Source organism: Neophocaena asiaeorientalis, unplaced genomic scaffold (genome assembly GCF_003031525.2).
Source record: "Neophocaena asiaeorientalis asiaeorientalis breed wild unplaced genomic scaffold, Neophocaena_asiaeorientalis_V1.1 scaffold443, whole genome shotgun sequence".
Taxonomy (NCBI): Eukaryota; Metazoa; Chordata; class Mammalia; order Artiodactyla; family Phocoenidae; genus Neophocaena; species Neophocaena asiaeorientalis.
This window is the reverse complement of record NW_020171808.1, coordinates 938,581-957,807: the sequence shown is the minus strand read 5'-3', so window position 1 is coordinate 957,807 and position 19,227 is coordinate 938,581. Positions and strand designations below refer to the sequence as shown.

At 50.2% G+C, this 19,227-nt stretch overlaps 1 protein-coding gene across 6 annotated transcripts in view; it reads right to left on the bottom strand.

Moving 5' to 3' along the window:
* SPATA13 (spermatogenesis associated 13) overlaps nt 1–19,227 on the bottom strand; it is a 50,206-nt gene that overhangs the window by 28,824 nt on the left and 2,155 nt on the right. For 5 of the 6 annotated variants that reach the window (XR_003004447.1, XM_024754375.1, XM_024754479.1 and 2 more), the window contains one exon: nt 18,864–19,008. Coding sequence is in view for 5 of the 6 variants with exons in the window: in XM_024754375.1 (XP_024610143.1) it covers nt 18,864–19,008 (145 nt within the window). In the remaining variant the exon portion in view is untranslated. Of the gene's footprint in view, nt 1–18,863; nt 19,009–19,076; nt 19,093–19,227 lie in introns of those variants that run through there. The other variant, XM_024754762.1, reaches the window with a different exon arrangement.

The window sequence follows — 19,227 nt, the reverse complement described above, 5'->3', positions numbered from 1 at the left end:
ACAACAAGCAAGTCATATCCTGAAACGACACCTATTAACAAACAGCTTCCTTCAATTTCCTCACAGCACTGAAGATGCTGACTTTTTAAGTTAACGAGCAAGGAGACGGTATCCACAGAGTAGGGATCACATGGTCGTCCCCCAGTAAATGGCTAAAAACTGAGCCCGTGAGTGCGTGCCGTCTCTGGGGTGATGGGCGCCCTGGCATCACTCCACCAGCTCAAACCTCCAGGGGCTCCGTGTCTGGTCTGTACGGCGGGGACAACCAGGCTCCGACAGTGCTCTCAGGGTTCCTGAGAACGTATCACCAAGTTTAGAACAATGCGGGCACTTTCCTGGGGGTTAATGAACAGGACAGATCACACGGCAGCTACTCTGACAAACCTCAGGCCCGCTGACCACGCTCAGTGGGCAAAGCTGCACGATCGGTGACGTCACCCACGCCGACCACGTGCTTTATCATAGGCTCTTCTCATCTTCAACTATTTGTGGCTGTTTCTATTGATTTGGTGCATCCCACCTTTAAATCCAGCGAAGGCTTCAATAAACCACAACAAAGGCGAAACCTGCGAGCACACATACACCGCTCACAAAACCGGAAAACCGGATCGGCTTCGAATCTACCCCTTGCAAGTATTTTTAAACGATTGAAAAGAGTAAAATTTTTAAAAACGATGAATAGACAGTTCATTCAATAGGGGCACACCTATTCTTTCTTTCTTCCTTCCTTTCTTCCTTTCTCCCTCCCTCCCTCTCCCCCCGATGTGTGTGTGTGTGTATATGTATATATATATATTTTTTGGCCGCACTGCAAGACATGTGGGATCTCAGTCCCTGACCCCCTGCAGTGCAAGCATGGTGTCTCAACCACTGGACCCACCAGGGGATTCCCAGGGCATATCTATTCTTCATAAAGGCAGTGCTTCATTAAATGACGGACTCAAAAGATTCCTTGAAATTGTTTTTCAGGGCAGACCACTCTCTGTGAGGTAAAGTTTCCTATATCCCATGTGGAATACTGGTATAATATGGTCCATGAAAAGTGTCTGAAAACCACTAACACTGTACCTACTTCCCGGAAATCCAGAGGATACGTCAGTCCCCACAGGCTACAAATCCAGATCGTGACATCTGTGTCACCTTGTTTAACACAGAATTTCCCATAAGGCCACAAAACTCTCTGTTCACGATAACACGTTATTACTGCCCCAAAGGGTGCGGTCCAGGGACCAGCGGCGCCGGGTGACTGGAGAGCGGGTCCCTGGTGGGGAGTGAAGACTGAAGACCCCACCGGCCTGTGGAATCACAGCCTGACTTTAACCAGACCCAGGGATCTGGGATCAGAGGCACACTCAGGCTTGAGAAGTGTTAATTCGGAAACGAAGGAAGACCATGGAATGCAAGGGTGGACCTGGTTTTCATTAGAATGAACAAGTGAAACGCTGAACACTGAGACACAGAGCAGTGAGGCGGGAATTAATTCTGATGAGCGTCTTTTCTAACAAAGCTTAAAATCCAGCAGGAGGCAAATAAAACCCAGAGTGTTTTCATCATTTTCTTCAATTTTTTTTCTGGTTAAAGTTGCAAGTTTTCAAAAAGAAGAAGCTCTCTTGGCCACGTTTCCTTGGTATCGTCTTAACTTGGTTCTACGGCTCACTTTCCCTTTCCCTGGGCAGCTGGTACAAAGGGCAGCTTCTGTTTCCCAAGGACTTTTTCTAAATCCAGAGATGGGGTCAGGGTGCTAGATTAAGGCCCTTGGGATTTCAGGATCTTAAACCAAAGGCATTCACTAAGTAAACTTACTTTACTGCACAGACACTCAAAACAAACATAAAGATAAAAAGAAGGAAAAAAGTAAATAAACAAACAAAAGCTGCACTGAATTCAGTGGGGTAACTTCTCAAAGGAAGATGACCCAAAAAATGCTTCCAAGATGTTTTTGGAAGAAGCTACAGAGAAGCTTAGACTTTTAGGTCTGGAAAGTTCTTTAGTGATTAGAGCCTATATTTACCAGATCAATAAGAATACTGCAACAAAGACCTTAAGCATAGTGGAAGGAAGTCTTAACCTCCTGCATTCCCCCCAAAACCCTCCATCCCCCCAACCCCTCCGCCCCCCACCAACACATCAATCTATTCTCCTTGGATAAGATGCTGCTATGTGGTCAAGACTAAGCTGTCACAAACCTTGACTACTGGTACCACAAAAAGAATTCAGCAAGGGATTAAGTCCCACGGGCAAGTGGAGGAATCCAAATTACACATTAATATCAAATATTTAGAAATCAGAGATGATAAAAGTCAGAATCACGCGGGATGTTATGATCATTTTTACTCTACAGTAAGGCTATTTTCGGCCCAGTGGCCCTAAGACCCCTACATAGTTACATCCATACGTATGGAAAAGGAGGCTGCTGGCGAGGTAAGTTAGCAGTGGAACCTCCAACTCAAACCAGTACTCATCCCTCCACCTGCCCAGGACTGGCTCTTGAGATGAGCAGGTGATCGTTAAGGTTCTATCTAGCTCTGAATTTTTGGTACCTTCTTAAGTACAATACGGTACAGGTTTTCTTTTTCTTTTTTTTCCTTTGGCTGCGTTGGGTCTTCATTGCTGTGCCCAGGCTTTCTCTAGTTGCGGCGAGCGGAGGCTACTCTTCGTTGCGGTGAGCGGGCTTCTCATCGCGGTGGCTTCTCTTGTTGTGGAGCACAGGCTCTAGGCACGTGGGCTTCAGTAGTTGTGGCTCGCGGGCTAAGAAATTGTGGCGCGTGGGCTTAGTTGCTCCGCGGCATGTGGGATCCTCCCGGACCAGGGCCCGAACCCGTGTCCCCTGCATCGGCAGGTGGATTCTTAACCACTGCGCCGCCAGGGAAGTCCAGGTACAGGTTTTCTTACATGGCCACCTTCTGATATTGGGCAGAAAGATCACCAGCACTGGATATCTACTCAGCAACAAACGTTTCCCGGCTGTTGCTGCTTCACCAAAGCTGCAGCCTCCCTGCATGGTTCAGAGATGTCCTTAACCTGGGAAGATTCTAGAACTTCCCCTCTTTTCTAGGCTTGGGTAAGGCCCCATTACCAAGAGCTACAGGACAGACACAGGGCGGCAGGCGGCCCCGAGGACAGTCATGCTGTTCTCCGGCCCAGCACTACTGCCAATTTCAGAAAATGAGCTCAAGGTTGGGTGCACGTCAGAACCGAGGAAGCCCCTGCCCTCGGCTGGACTGAACCCCAGCCCAGACCCCCACCTGAGCAACAACGCCCCAGAATCAAGAGGAACACAGCGAGGGTTCTGAGTACACTCCCCCGCTGTCCCCGTTGCTGACACAGGGCTGCAGTTCCCAAAGCTGCAGTGGGGGCATTTCTGAACAGGAAGTAATCAGCTACATTTGCCATCAGTTACTCAGACCCACATTCCCTTGTCTATTAGCATAAATAATGGAGTATCCAGAGGGATGCCTTTATTCTAAATGGATTAAAGACAAACATTAGTACTAATCTACAGGTCACAGTTATGCCATTTCCCAGAGGAACGTAAGAAAACACCACCAGAGGCAGTCAACACAACACATAACGTTTTCTAGCACATACAGACGTAGAACTGTAGACCCCGTTTCGGTAAGCTGCCTGCCCGAGGATGGCTAAGGTAGGCTCCATTTAGGTCTTCCTGAAACAGCGTTCAGCAGCCAGCCTCCTGAACGCAGAGGGGAGGCCCCATCACTTAGACACAGGAAACAGAGCGGGGGAAACACGAACAAGCCGTTGAGAACCAAAGGCAGAGGGTGAAGAGGTGTGTCTTCAAAGCTATTGCTCTTTCACCCGAGGTACCGTGTGCCTATCCACCCTAACTGGTGGAAGATGTGCTCTCAATGCCTTAGTGAACCCTCCCATCTACCCCACCCCATGCCCCCCACTCCAAAACCGCCCCAAACAAGACAGTGGTCCTGGGCTCTGACTACAACTTTTACACTAATTCAGAAACAGATACAAAATTGTCCTTTAAACGATAAGGTGCCATCTCTACGTTAAGACGGAAGCCTTTCCTGTCTTCTGTAAACAACCATGTGGGGTTTCCATCCTTCAAGGCCTGGGACACATTTCACTTCTTTTCTGTATTTATTTGTCTTTGGATCCTTAGGATATGGCTCAAACATAACAAGAGCAAAACAAGATAATGGATGAATTTCACTTTTTCCTTTGTTGTAATCAAAGGCAACTATTAGGGTGTGGACTTAAAAACCGACACATGGATAAACTTCTGTGCACATAAATGAAATAACTTTGTGCTCTGTTGCTGCAAAAGCACAGTGCCTGGGAGGCAGCAAGTGGAACGGATCAATGTGGGCTTTGGGGTCTGTCTGACCTGCTCTGATGGCTGGCTTCACTATCTAGGACTTAGATCTCGATTAGCGAGCGAGTAAAAAGCATGGCATGTTTTTAAGCCTCAGATTCGGAATGTCCCCAAGACCAGTGACACGAGCGGAGGCTGGGTGCTTGGTGGTGGTTTGCTCCATGTTCAGTTCTCTTGCTCTCCTTCCCCTGACTTTTAATGTTCTTTCTTTTCCTTTTTTTTTAAAATTTATTTTATTGACGTATAGTTGATTTACAACGTTGTGTTAGTTTCAGGTGTATGGCAAAGTGATTCAATTGTACATGTATATATAAATATTTTCTTTTTCATATTCTTTTCCATTATGGTTTATTATAGGATTTTCCTTCTAAAAAATCCAATTTCTTAGACTTGGCATTAGACACATGCTATTTTGAAAACTTTTTTAACTCTGTAGTTTAGAATGATTGGAACAAATACACATCTTAGAATCGAGAAGCTTTTAAATGTTAGAAGATGAGAATTTCAAGAGTTTGCTGGAAAAACATTAAAGAAACATTATGATGTTTTTCTGAGACAGGAACTAGAACACTGTGTTCCTTTAAAAAAAAAAACAACCAACTCTTGATTCTGGGCACGGATAAGGCTGAGACAGCAGCTAAGCGCTGCTGAAGCCCACACACCTCTCAGACATGCAGGCCTGCGGTCTAAGGCCCTGGTGTCTGTATCTGCAGGGCCTGTGCCTGCAGATAGAACCCTTTCCTGGCTCTAAATCGGTCTGACCATGGAGTCCATGTGGTCTCACGGCGTGGTCAGCAGGGAGAGATTTTAGCCAGGACGGTGTCAGGAGGCAGGAAGACACCCGCCTGAAGACAAGAGAACAGAATCATCTTGTTTCACCGATATCTACACCCAGCGCCCGCCATCACCGGCAGGAGAGCGTGAAGCGGGCTGGAGATGGGAGAGCTCCAGACCCGACGCACGTACACACCCGACCATCAGGGCTCGATGTCACCGACCCTCCAACCAGCCTCCCGAGAGCTCCGCTACGATCACCCTCCACGGGTCCTGAGCAAGGATGATCCGACTAAATATTTTCTCTCTGATTCATCATTGAAAGAAAACTTTGGAAAAGCAGACGCAGAAAGAGCTCATTCAAACAATAAGAGATCAGACGAGGTCTGGTTAAAATAGTCTCAAGGCATCACACACACCCTTCAACACCTGCCATTCCTTTTCTTTTCTTCTTTCCTTTTAACAAAAAGTTGAGAGGCGTCTCTGGGTGATACGATCAAGAGAGTCAACAGAAAACATTCATTCGAGTTACCTTCTTTTTTCCTATAACCTGAGTTTGCATTTTAGATCAGTTTAACCTATATTTGGATAATAATTAAACAGAATATTGTTCCATATGGACTCCTGGTGCCCTAGGGCCTTACCTATTAGATTAAGTGACTTGTCAAAGGTTAAACTGCTTGTTAGCGCAGGTGAGTTAGGAACTCAGAACTCTGGTTGCAAACACAGCTCACCACTCTTCACTATCCTTGTCCCTAGAACAATTAGTGCTTCTCTTTAGGTCTCTGTAATAACTTACTGCATAGTTACTGTGTATCAGGTCACTCTCACCCATCTGGGGGATGGACAACAGTAGTATTTCCTATTACAGACGAGGACATTAAGACTTCGAGGTTAAATAACTTGCCAAGGTCACATGGCTAGTCAATAGATGACTGGGACTCCACTGTTTTTTTGACCCAAAGGCTGGTTCATAAGAAAATTAACTTTCATAACAATTATTAGAATAGAACAACGCCAGAATAACAAATTAGAAGTAGGATCAACGACAACAAAAAACTAAGCAAAGGGAAGAAACCTATATTCTTTGTCTTGACCAAGTAAAAAATAAAATTAAAGTCTTAATGAAGTTATTAACTTCATTGCAAGACTTTAAAAAAATATGCTTCAGTAATTTCTTACAATTTATTTAATTAAAAAAATCAGAGTTGAAATGGCATAAACCCTTATGATTAAACTGCCCCCAGTTCCTTCATGTTGGGGTATTAGAACAGAACTCTAGATCAAGGAATGGAACTTTCTGGTGTATATTTAACAGACTATTTCTTTCAAAAATGTTTAGTACAAATGAACATTCACACAGTCAATTAACGCGCTTTCAGATATGGTAATGTAAAGCCGAAATAGTTTTTTTTTTTTTTTGCGGTACGCGGGCCTCTCACTGTTGTGGCCTCTCCCGTTGCAGAGCACAGGCTCCGGACGCGCAGGCTCAGTGGCCATGGCTCACGGGCCCAGCCGCTCCGCGGCATGTGGGATCTTCCCGGACCGGGGCACGAACCTGTGTCCCCCGCATCGGCAGGTGGACTCTCAACCACTGCGCCACCAGGGAAGCCCGAAATAGTTTTTTTAATATGATAGCAAAACAGTTTTTAATTAGCCCTAGCACTTATGGGAAATTTTTGGCTATCAAATCAGAAAACCAACACCAATAAACAAAATCGATAAAATCCCTTCACACTCACACATAAGGTCTGGACTCCCCGCACAATCTTGCAGACACCCTCCCGCATCCTGGCTCTGCCCGCTCACTGAACTGAAACCGCTTTTCTCAAAACCCACAAGTTCCTAATTGCTGCTGGAGCCATGCGTATGGTTCAGAGCATCCGACTTGGCCCTGGGCACAGGTGACATCATAACCACCACCTCCCCGGAGCCCAGCATCCTTGGACATCTGGACACCACTCACCTGTCTGGCTACTCCTTTTTTTTCTTTCTTTTTTTTTTTTTAAAAAAAACAGGGTCACAGATTTATTTATTTATTTATTTATTTATTTTGGCTGCATTGGGTCTTTGTTGCTGTGCACGGCTTTCTCTAGATGCGGTGAGTGGGAGCTCCTTTGTTGCGGTGCACGGGCATGGGCTTCTCCTTGCAGTGGCTTCTCTTTGTTGTGGAGCATGGACTTTAGGTGCGTGAGCTACAGTAGTTACGGCACGCAGGCTATGGTAGTTGTGGCACACGGGCTCAGTAGTTGTGGCGCACAGGCTTAGTTGCTCCGCAGCATGTGGGATCTTCCCGGGCCAGGGCTCGAACCCATGTCTCCTGCATTGGCAGGCGGATTCTTAACCACTGTGCCACCAGGGAAGCCCCACTCCCTTTCTATCTTCTTTGTGGATTCCTTTCTTTACTGGCTCCCAAATGTTGACCCTCTTTTCTCACTCCACACACACCCTGGATGGTACCCCTCCCTGCATCAGCTTTGAGAGCCAATCACTTGCTGTTGACTCCCCAGTTTCCCCGCTAGCCTGGGCCACCTCCTCATGAGACCCTCATGGTGAAGGCCAGGGGCTAAGACCCCCACCTAGCTGTCCCACCTGCGCCTCCAACTTCAATGCCTGGAACAGACCCAAGCCCCCCACTCGTGTGCTTTTCTCCTATGCTCCCCCCATCACCGGGGCACCGGGGTGTCTGCCCCCCAAACATCCGGACAATTGTTCGACCTCCACGCCTTCATTTTTCCAGGAGAACCGTCCTGTTTCTAGTTCAGGGCTCTGCCCACTGACTGTCTCCTCTGTCTCCAGGCAGGTCCACAATCTAGCCAGTGACATCACCAAAATGCAAACCTGACCATCCTACTCCACTTAAAACCCTGCTGCGGCTCCTGGTTGCCCCCAGGATAAAGTCTGACCTCCTTCACAGGAGGCCCTGAATGGGCAGGCTCTGTCTGACCTCTGGTAGTCTGATCCCTCATCTAGACCCGCCTCTCGACCCTGCCCCTCAGCTCATCTCGCTACAGCCTCAGGGGCTGCTGCAAGGCCCTCCCACCAGGTAGTCCGGCTGCCTGAAAGGCCCAAGTCAAAAACATGACACACGCATCATGCCCAGAACACCTCAACTTCAACGTACAAAGGTGCAGCTGATTCACCTCTGTTATCATCGAGGACCAGAGGTCTCCCCCTGTGATCATGGGACAGGAATTCTGCACGTCACACCCATGAGGCGTCAACTATGATCACCAGTTCTGGATGCTTTAAAGTAATGACCAGAAGCGTTCTGAGCACAGATTCCCTGATTTTTCCATGTTTTACAGCTCTCAATTTTTATCTGGCTGAAAATAATTTTTTAGCAATTCACCTTGATTAAGCCTCTTCAAAGTGTTTAGTTTTCATAAATATGAATCTCTTTTGAGTCTCATATTTACATTTCATTTGCTTATGGAGCTGAACTAGTTCTGTGACTACAGTAATGACTACAGCAGCCAGAGCTAGCTTGGAGCCATGCCCTTGACTCCCGAGAAGGACACAACTCCACCCATGAGAGTGGCATAGAGAGTGCCGTCCCCCCCAAGCGAGCCCTGGGCAGGTGCAAGCCCTGTCCGCACCAAGGATACTTCCATCTGATGAGCGCATGGCTGGGTTAAGAAAGTTTCTGAGGGTGACCCAAACCTGGGTTTCTCAAGTTTCTCTCCTCTGGCTCCTACACTCCCCACATGCTGTTCCCCTGACATCTGGGACCGTTTGCTGCGAGGGCTTCAATGCTTGCACCTGGACAAACTTCTCCTCCAGCAAGAAAATACAAAGAAACTATACGGCACTAAAAATAACTGCATGCATGTGCAGTTGGGACAAATTATGGACAAAAAGATACAAAAAACTAAAAAAACTCAACTGCCGCTTTTGAAGAGCCTGGAGCAATGGCAGGGCACTGCACATGCCCCCTGCCCTGGGCACCACCAAAGCGGTGGGCCAACTGCCCCTCCAGCGCTGGACACACCCCTACCCTCACCCCATTTAAGGGACCACCCCCCCTCCCCCCGCCCCTCCGGGAATGAGGGAGCAAGGGTAACTGTTACTTGTTCTCAATCCCCCCTGCTGCAGCAGGGGCCCCAGTAAAGCCCTGCCTGAATTTCTCATCTGGCCTCTAATCAATTTCTATTGATTAAGGAGGCCAAGGACCCCGGTCGGTATCACTCCCAGCCTGGAATACACCTTCTGTCAACAACACACTTCATCTAACTCCAGCTCAGCCTTCAAGTCTCAGCTTTGACGTCATTTTCTGGGGAAAGCCTGGGGACTCCCCAGACGGGATCTACCTGCTCTGCGGTTACACTCACCTCCTTTGCTGTTGCAGTGTCTTTCTGGGTCTGGACACCAGCTGGGAGGTTCCATGAGCTCAGTCTCTGGCTTCTGGGAGCAGCCAGCCTCCACAAAGTGCCTCACTTACCATAGGGCTCATACTGATATATACATATGTGTTACACAACAGCAGGTGTATGTGTTCAGTGGATCAATACCAATGAGGTGTCTCCTGACCCAAGAGCATACTGAAAGCTCAAGTCAGAAAGGTTTCCGCGCACCTTGGACGCGTCCTGAAATGCCACTGTTTGACTATGTCCTAATGGCACGTCCTACGTCATTTCCTAATGAGGTTGGATAAACTGGCCTTTACAACCAATACTAGTTCCTAAATGCAGGAAAGTAAATAAGCACATACATAAGGAGATCTCTCCGTGGCTGAGAAAATACATCTCTGCACAAAACCAAACAGAGCGACTGGAAGTTGCGGGCGGGGAAGGATATCCCGAGTGATAACCTCAGTTGCCCTTTGAAACTACTGGGCTTTAAAGACAGTGGACCGTCTTGACACACGCCTTTTTCCCGTAGCCAAACCAGCCTGAAAGCTGTGTGGGAACCTTCGCCAGAGGAGAGCCAGGCTGGCGTGCGGGCTGCGCGGGGGCAGCGGGCGGCAGTTGCGGGAGGCGCGCGGGCGGCTCCGCCCCCACCCCTGCGTCCCCGCACGCAGGACCCCAGGCCCTCCAGCGCCGCGGACGTGCGGCCGCTCCCCCCGGGGCCCCGGCGGAAGGCAGCGCCCGTGTGGGGCTCGGGAGTTTACGGGTCCACCCCAGAGAGGTCGCCGGGCTCATGATGGGCTAAGTGGGACCGGCCCGGTCCGGCCCCCCGCGGGAGCTCCCGCCCGGCCTTTCCGCGGACACGGACGGAGGAAGCAGGAACCCACTCGGAGGGACACCTGCCCTCCCCTTTCAGACCTGGACGCGTCTCTAAAACGGGCCTCAGTGTGTTCTCGGCGAAAGGAAAAAGGCAGCATGCTGGATTTCTCGTCATTAAGTTCATTAGTTTGGAAATTTCTAAGTTATCCAATTCCCCAACCTTTATCTCTAAATTTATATTCTCGTGGTAGACCCTGATCAATGGCGGTGCGGTCTGCAGCACTGTTTTCTTGCTTTCTCACTGACAGCAGAACTAGGAATTTTTAAACCTCAGAGTAGGTTTTCAAAATACCTCCTCCCCCAGCAACGCTGGCCGGACGGGTGTGCTTCACACATAGGTGGCCACTTGTGTAACTTGGGTTATTCTTCTATAGAACAAGGTATTATTCATAGGCATCATGCCCTTAAGGACTGGAGTTTTTGGTTGTTTCCTAACGAAAACATAATGTACACAGGTGGTTATGAGTTAGAGTTTTACAACGCCACGGGTGACGGCTTAAGTGATGACATACATGACTGCAGACCCAGCAGTTCTGGCCCAGGTCACTGGAGGGCTACACTGGTTTAACATGATCCTCTTTCCTAGCGTGCAAAGGGACTATATTCATAAGAAATTAAGATGTGAGAAAAAAATCAAATCAAGCAATCATTTGAGTAATTTTGAATTTTTTTTTTTAATTTTATTTTCTGGCCGTGCCACACGGCACGTGGGATCCTAGTTTCCCGACCAGGGATTGAACCCACGCCCCCTGCGTTGGAAGCGCGGAGTCTTAACCACCGGACCGCCAAGGAAGTCCCTTTTATTTATTTATTTTTTAATTTTATTTTCTGGCCGTGCCACACGGCACGTGGGATCCTAGTTTCCCGACCAGGGATTGAACCCACGCCCCCTGCGTTGGAAGCGCGGAGTCTTAACCACCGGACCGCCAAGGAAGTCCCTTTTATTTATTTATTTTTTAATTTTATTTTTTTGGCCACTCCACACAGCATGTGGGACGAAATACTTTAAAAAGCCATAAAAAGTCCATCAAGTCAACTCACGTTTGTGTCTCCCCAGAAAGTCATTTTCTCTATTTTTTATAATAAGTTTTCATTGGCCCTAATCCTGTCGTTTTCTTTCCTCTGTGGTTCGGCATTATTACAAAATAATACTTTTTGGTTGAGTAAAAGCCTTATTGAAAATGTAACAAATATATTTTTTAAATGGCATACGCAAATCTACTGGTTCAGTGGCATGCTGTATTCCTTTGCTTGTGACCCATTAAGATTCCATCCAGCTAAGGAAACTGGATGTCGTTCTTTCCGGGAGAGACAGTTAAGACAATCACTTTGCTTACATCACAGGAGAAAACTAATTTGAACTCGATGTATGGGATGGGTAGCAAGAGAAGCATGAGTGGACATGAAAATAAGAATTCTGAAGGGCGATCACATCTGACTTCTGATCAGAACAGGTAGACTAGTTACGAGAGGAAAGATGGCAGGAACGGAAATAAGTATGGGAAAATCAGGCTGTGATGGAATAAGCTGCCTTGGATGTAAGAGAAAACATCATAAAAGGCAGCAAAGGTAGTTCCCTAGGAGAAAGTCAGCACCGCACAGGCACACTTGCTCAGACCCAAGGAAGAGCAAGGGGCACAAACTCTATCGCCAACAAAGCCACAGGGTTTTTATAGGCTGGCCCCCTCCCAGCCGTGAACTTGAGAAAAGCACTTCTGAGTACCACTGTGATTCATGGTGGAATTCTATTATTCCAACACCACACCCATGCAGTGGGTAAGCGTGACCAAGGATTGCTCCATGTAATCAGCTCTCCTCAGCGACATATGGGCCAGGGAGGAGGTGAGAAAAGAGCTCTAAACAAAGCCAGAGAGAAGTAGCTGGTTCTGGAAGAGAGCCCAGCACCGTGCTGCAAAGTTCTGAGGAGGACCTCACGTTCACCTAAAAGGATTAGGTCTTCATTTCTTAAGAAAAGTTAAACTGCTAATGGTCACATTTCTACATTTTGAGAAAATGTTAGTTGTGGGCACTTCTGGGATTTGGAGGTTTTGAGAACACTTGACCAGGGCGGAGGAAACACCCTTTTCATTATTTTTAAAACCTTTTATTCTATGAAATTGCAAACAAACATGAAAGTAGAGAAATTATATGATGAACCCAGAAGGATCAATATTTTACAATTTTTCCCAACTAGTTCCCAATAATATTGGGGATATTTTAAAGCAAGTCTCCCACGTATCATTTCGTGCAACAAATATTAGTATGTACCCAAATGAACAAGGACTTAACAAGGACTTAACTACACTATCATTATCCCTATGAACAAAATTAACAATAATTCCTTTTCTGAATACTGATTCCATGGGAAAATGTCCCCCCTTGTCTCGAAATGACCTTTTCACAGCCGGCTGGTTGGTATCAGAATCCAAACAAGGTTCCCACACACTGCATTTACTAAACATAATTCAGATCAGACCGAATCTGCCCACCTGGGCGGCACGCACCAGGGATTGTGCATTCAACACATGGGCTCCTGAGGCGGGGTAGCCACTCCAGCACGTTGGTGGGACGGGAACCGGCACCCAGGGCTGCCCACTCATAAGGCAGCTGAGAGGCCAGCTCTCGGAAGATGAAGAAGAAGGGGTGCAAGTCTGGGGACAGAAACGCTGGAGCCGGTGTGTCAGGTCCTCACCCTCCCCTGGGCTTACCTCCCAAACCAGATGATGGACGTGGCAGCTACGTTATAATCAACCTTCTGCTAACCTCCCTGGGCCCAGGGAGCCAGCAGGAGAGGCTTCTATTTCAAGGAGTCCAGGACTCCATGGAGGTGGGATGTCCACCTGGGTAAGTGGGCGTGGCTTCTGCCCTAGGCAGCAGGGCCTGCTCGGTCACTGGGACGGTGTGACCCACCTGATCTCCGGCTGCGCTTCACTTATACAGGGTCCCTGGGGGACAAAACTGATGAGGGTCTCCATGAAGGTACTGCTTGACTCGTGTAGCGGGAAATGGTCAACTCCGGTGAGCAGAGGGCACACCTGAGCCACCACCACAGGGAATCCAGGGACCTCACTCAACTCCCAGATCTAAGTCGGTTCCAGACTCAGGGCCTCCTCATGGAGCAGAAGCCAGGTGACCTTGGGGTCCGGGGTCCCATTACTGCAACTCTTCCTTCGAGCCCTCCTGTCACTTCCCTGGTGCCCCCGGAAACGGAAGTCCCCCCAGCAGTAAAATCTAAGCGATACTCTGGCCTCAGTGAGGGGTTAGCCTGTGTGGATTCACGGTCAGAGCAAATGGCTTGTCTGAGGAGCCACTGGGGGAGCTTGGAGAGAACAAAATGGGTTCATGGACGGCTCTGGGGAAGGGGTGTGATTGGATACGTCAGAATACACTCAAAGCACGGGAAATCATCTGTCCCACAGGAATCCCACAGCAAACGGGGCTGTTTGACAACCGTGTGACATGATGTCCCACGGGGCAAATGTCCATCTTGGTTCCTGGTTGTCTTGATGCTGACTCAGTGGGTTAAAAAAACAAAATGGCTCTGGTGGCAGCCACAGATGCCAAGGCTGGGCTAAACCACAGGGTGTCCCCTCAACAAAGTTAATGATATGGTTCCTTGAAGGACCCAGACGACTACTTGTGGGGAGTTGATTACAGTGGACCCTTTCCATAACAGAGGGGTAGATGGTTTGTCCTTACTGGAAGAGACACTTATTCTAGATTCGGATTTGCCTGCCTTACCTATCAGACCCCTGCTGGAATCTCCCCGGAGAGAGGGTGATGTTCACCATAGCCCAGAAACGAAGAGGGCAACACAGGGGTTTGGGATCACTTAATAATACATTGACAAAGTATTTTATTTCCATCCGGTAACTCAGCTCTGTCAAAACTGAATTTCCTCCCCCAAGAGAGAAGTCCTTCCGCCAGAGCCCCCAGCCCTGGCCCCGCTGACTCAGAGCGAAGGACCGGCTTTCAAGCTTCCTCGCGCTCTGGAAAGTGAGTGCCCAGGGAACACATGGGTGTCTTCTGTGGTCGCCCACCATCGTTTCCCAACAGGACCAACGCAACAACCTTCCAATTAGCCTCCTTCCTCTGCCCTCTCTCCCCAGACAGCCTTCCTCTCTGAAGCCCAGCTGCCAACGGCTTCCCGTTTCACTCGGAATAACCCCGACCCCTTCTCGAGACCTGCGACGCCCCTTCTATCCAGCTTCTCTCTAACCTCCAGGCTGGGCCGTCCGCTCCCACCCGATTCCCGAGCTCCAGGCACCCCGGCCTTCTCGCTGAACCTCAGGCACACCAAGCTCCTGCCTGCGTCGGGCATCTGGTGCTCCTTCCGTTGGGACCTCTCCTCTCTCAGATCTTCCAGGTCTCGGCTCCAACGTCACCTCTTAGGGACACGAGGTCGCCCTCCACCTTGTCCAGCTTCACCTTGTCCAGAACCATCATCAGTGCCTGAGCTAATCCTACTTACCCGCTTCCTGAATCTGTTTAAATGCTGGAACGTAAACGCTTTGGGATGCTTTTATCTCTGCTGTTCTCCAAATGCTGGAAGTGGTGCCTGGCTCAGGGCTGGTGCGCAACACTTTTTTTTTTTTTTTTTGTAGACTGACTGATTTTTGACTCAGAGAGGGTAATGCAGGAGGCCATGGTGACTCTAAACAAGTAGAACCAGTACCAGCCGAGAGCCTGGAGTGAAGGCTTGGAGCACCTCAGCTGGCAAAGACCAGCACAGGCAGGGCTCGGGGCAGAGGCTCCGGAGCAAACGACGGGGTCAAGTCGGGCAGAGTCAGAAGTAGCACGTGTGCCTCAAAACCAGAGGCAGAGAAGAGAAGCGTCCTCTCCTGGCATCACGTGTGTATGGACACACAGTATTTATGTCTTTTCTGTTTCCTTTCCTCCACCTCTTTCCACTATGGAAGGGTGTGTTGCTTGGACTTACCTCTGGGCATAAACACCGACGAGGCTTTGCAGTGGGGCTGGAGCACAGATGGAGGTACTCAGAGGCCCTGGACTTGGGAGACGTTTGCAGTGACTGGTGAGCCTCTGGGTTGTTTCCCTCCATGGAAGGAGTGAGAGGGTTTTAATTAGACGTGGAATAGGTGCGTCACTGTTAAAACGATGTTCTTTTAAAAATGAATACCCTCGGGCTTCCCTGGTGGCACAGTGGTTGAGAATCCGCCTGCCAATGCAGGGGACACGGGTTCGAGCCCTGGTCTGGGATGATCCCACATGCCACGTAAAAAAAAAAAAAAAAAAAAAAAAAAAAAAAAAAAACCAATACCCTCTACCTGCTTTATCTTTCTTTACGGTGTGCCACCTGCCATGTTACAGTTCCTTGTTAATTTATCATCCCCGCACTAGAATGTGTGTGAGGTAAAGGGCTTTGCTGTGCTCATGGCTGTCACCTGGCACATGGCAGGTCCTCAACAGACACTGAATGAATGAATGAACAAATGGGGCATCTGTCCAGAATCTATTTCTACTTCCAACACCACTTGGATTTCCTTTGGGGGAACAACCTCCCCTCCATCGTGGTCAGGGAATCCACGCACCTGCCTCCTTGTACTGAAGACAAGGAGTCCATCCCTGGAGGACCCCATCCTCCACTCTGTCCCAGTGCCCCCAGGTGGTGGACACGTCACCTGAGCTGAGGAGTTGAACCCCATCCTGGGACTTTGACTCTTGAGCGACTTCAGAGGCAAAGACGGACAGACTGGCCTTCCTCGGCTCCTTGCATGTGGCTCCCCGACTCCCAGGAGCAACCCCGACTGCCGTCCACTTCCTAGACAGGTTCCCAGACACCCCATCAATTCTGGGAACACCTGACACCCTTCCAAGACGTTCTCTTTTGCTCCAACTAGGTAGAGTCAGTTTTTGTTGCTTCTCAGCAAAAGAACACTCAACTCAAAACAAAACACAGCTGTTTGTATGAGTACAGGGTTAGAAGAAAACCCATCTATATTCCTACCCGCCTAACTACACTATTTTCACTTGTGCATATTCTTGGTAAACCTTTGACCACATGTGTACACGCCGTATACGGCTGCAATCATGGTATGTTATGGGTTGAATTGTGTCCCCCCACCCCCCCGCAGCCAAAGGATGCTAAAATTTTAACCCCCAGTACCAGTGACTGTGGTCTTATTTGGAAACAGGTCTCAGTAGATGATCAAGCTGAGATGCGATCATCAAGGTGGGCCCTGATTCAACAGGACGCCACGTGAAGATGGAGGCAGAGGTGAGGGAGATGCATCCAGATGCCGAGATACAGGGGACCCAAGGCCGCCAGAGGGTCCCCCTCAGGCCTCGGGAGGAACCCACCCTGCTTCCAGCCTCTAGAACTGAGACGATTCATTCCTGCTGTTTAAGGCACCTGGTCTGTGGTACTTTGTGACGGCAGCCCTAGCAAACTAATACAACATTATTTCCCTTTTTCTCACTTTAATATTACATCGGTCATTTTCCACGTTGTTACGGGCTTTCCCTAACGATGCTGTAAACTGTTTTGAAGTGGTCGCCCATATGACACTAGACTATCCCACTGAAAGTGGACATTTCCATTGTTTCAACTTTTTTTCCATCACTAGTAACATTTTGAAGGCATCGTGTGCTTGCAGCCTTTTCTCTCCTTTTGGACAACTTTCTCGAAATGCATCACCAGACGCTGATGACTGGGCTGGAGAGAAGCAACTGCTGTGCAGAAAGATGACGGTGCATTTGTCTCCAAGGGTCCCCAGGGCAGTGAGTTTTGAATTTGGAATGGAATGAACGTTGCTGTATGTGAAGGGAAGGAAGGGGAATCTGGGCAGAGCAAGCGGAGAGCCGGGTGGTGAGGGAGCGCCGGAGGAGATGCGAGAGCAGCAGACCATGGCGGGCAGGCGGCAGAGAGCCTGCAAACTCGCTTAAGGGGCTGGGACTCCATTCCAGTGACGGTGGGGAAAGCTCACAGGGAAACAGCAGTAAGAACCAAACAGGAACTCTGACCAGCGTGGGCGGAAGCCTGGCCTGAGGAGGTGGCGGGGGAGCCAGAGGGCAGGGGCCCCAGGACGGGGTTGGGGGGGCGGGGAGTGTGATCCCAGGGGCCCCACCTGCTCGGCCGAGAGGACCACAAGAGCAAGAGATGCTCGAAAACTTCCTCGGCCTCCAACCGCCTCCCGCTTCCTCTTTCCTTTTCACCCTGTCTGACGAGAGTCCAGCCCGGATTCCTCCTGAGCCAGAAGCCAGGGCGGCACCATGTGGAGGACAGACATTCCCTCACCCTCACAGTTCATGACTCCCTGACCGCCCAGCACCAGGCACGGCCCTCTCAGGACACCCTCTGCCACCATTTCTGGGTCACAATCCATCAGCGACCTTCCCGTCACCATCTCCATCCTCTCGTCACCTTCTCCGTCCTCCATCCTCTTCAAGGGGAGGATGACTGGGGCCTCACCCCACCTGTTCCCTTTCTCTTCTCCACCCTCTGTGGTCCCCCCTCCACTCCCTCTCCCTGAAATGTATAGACGCCGAGTGATGCCCTCGGCCTCCTTCAAGTCTCTGGAAAGAACACTCTGTAAATCCCGCCCCTTCTTGCAGCTCGGCTCCGGTCACCACGGTCACATGGAGGTCGTGCCCACTGGCTGGTGGGCGGCAGCGCTGCCCAGAACCCAGGCGTCCGAGTGCCCCATCCGTCACTCACGCACACTGCGCGATGCTGCTTTTCAAAGCTAAGACGGTAAACCCGGCCACCGAAGGTCTGGGCGTCAGCAGGCTGCTGTGTCTCTTTAGAGTCGCACAGTTCAGTGGTTAAAAACATGGGCCTGCAGTGAAAATTCTATCTGACTGCAGATTCAAGTCCCTTCTCTGCCACATCCTTGGCGGCTCCCTTATTTACACTTGGGGCTTCTGGTCTGTAAAAGGAGGTTCACGCGATCAAAGGAACTAAGCAGCAGAGCACGCGGGGCGGCATCTGCCCCGCGGTAAGCGCCCGTCCTATTCCTGCCCCGTGCGCCTGGCCAGGCCACTGTCCAGCCAGCGGGCTGGCTCGGACGTCAACGTGCTCTCAGGAATCTGAATCATTCCGTGAATTCGGGTCAGCAGGTATTTACCGGATAAGGACTAAGGTAGCGTATGAACAACTCTATCAGATAAAAAACTCCTCCGTGCTGCTCAAACAGTACCGGTGAACCTCAAACACCCAGAAAGAGCTCTGAAAGTCAGACTAAGACAAATCCTCCCCGGGAGCCCATTCGCGGTCAGGAGTTCATTCCTCCATGGTAGGAACTCGGTCCCCAGATCTTCTCAAGGTCAGGGCCACCGTGGTGGCTCAGAGCCCACAGGGCACCCTCCCTGGACAGGGGGCGATAAGCCGGCCCCTGCAGGGGCAGCTCCTGACACCCGGTGGGTCCTCTCCACCCCTGGCCCAGGGCAGGCGGACGGGGCGCAATGGCCCGGGCGCCTCCGTTGAATGGAAGCTGCCCGGTGGGGGACTCCACCCCCATCTCCGGGAGCGGACCAGGGAGGCCCGCGACACTCACTGTTGGATGCTCTCATGAGCCGCCGGCGTCCCACGCGGTCCAGCCCGATGGGGGTGCTCTGGGAGAAGGCGCACGGCCGCAGCCGGGCCGACACCGCGCGGTAGGGCGGCACCTGGTGCGCGGGCACGGGCGGCCGGGCAGCTGGCTGCAAAGGAAAGGAGAGGCGGTGAGAAGGGGCAGGAAGTAGGGGCCCCGGGATCTCAGCATCCTCACCTCAAGGCTCTGATCACAGCCCGAGCTGCGCAAGCTCAAGGACGACCTTCCTCTAACCGGAAACCCCAGTGCCGACCCCTCAGGGCATCACGTTTTGGCCACCTGCCAGGACACACCCCCGGGGGACACTCAGGAAAGGCCAGCGTGGAGC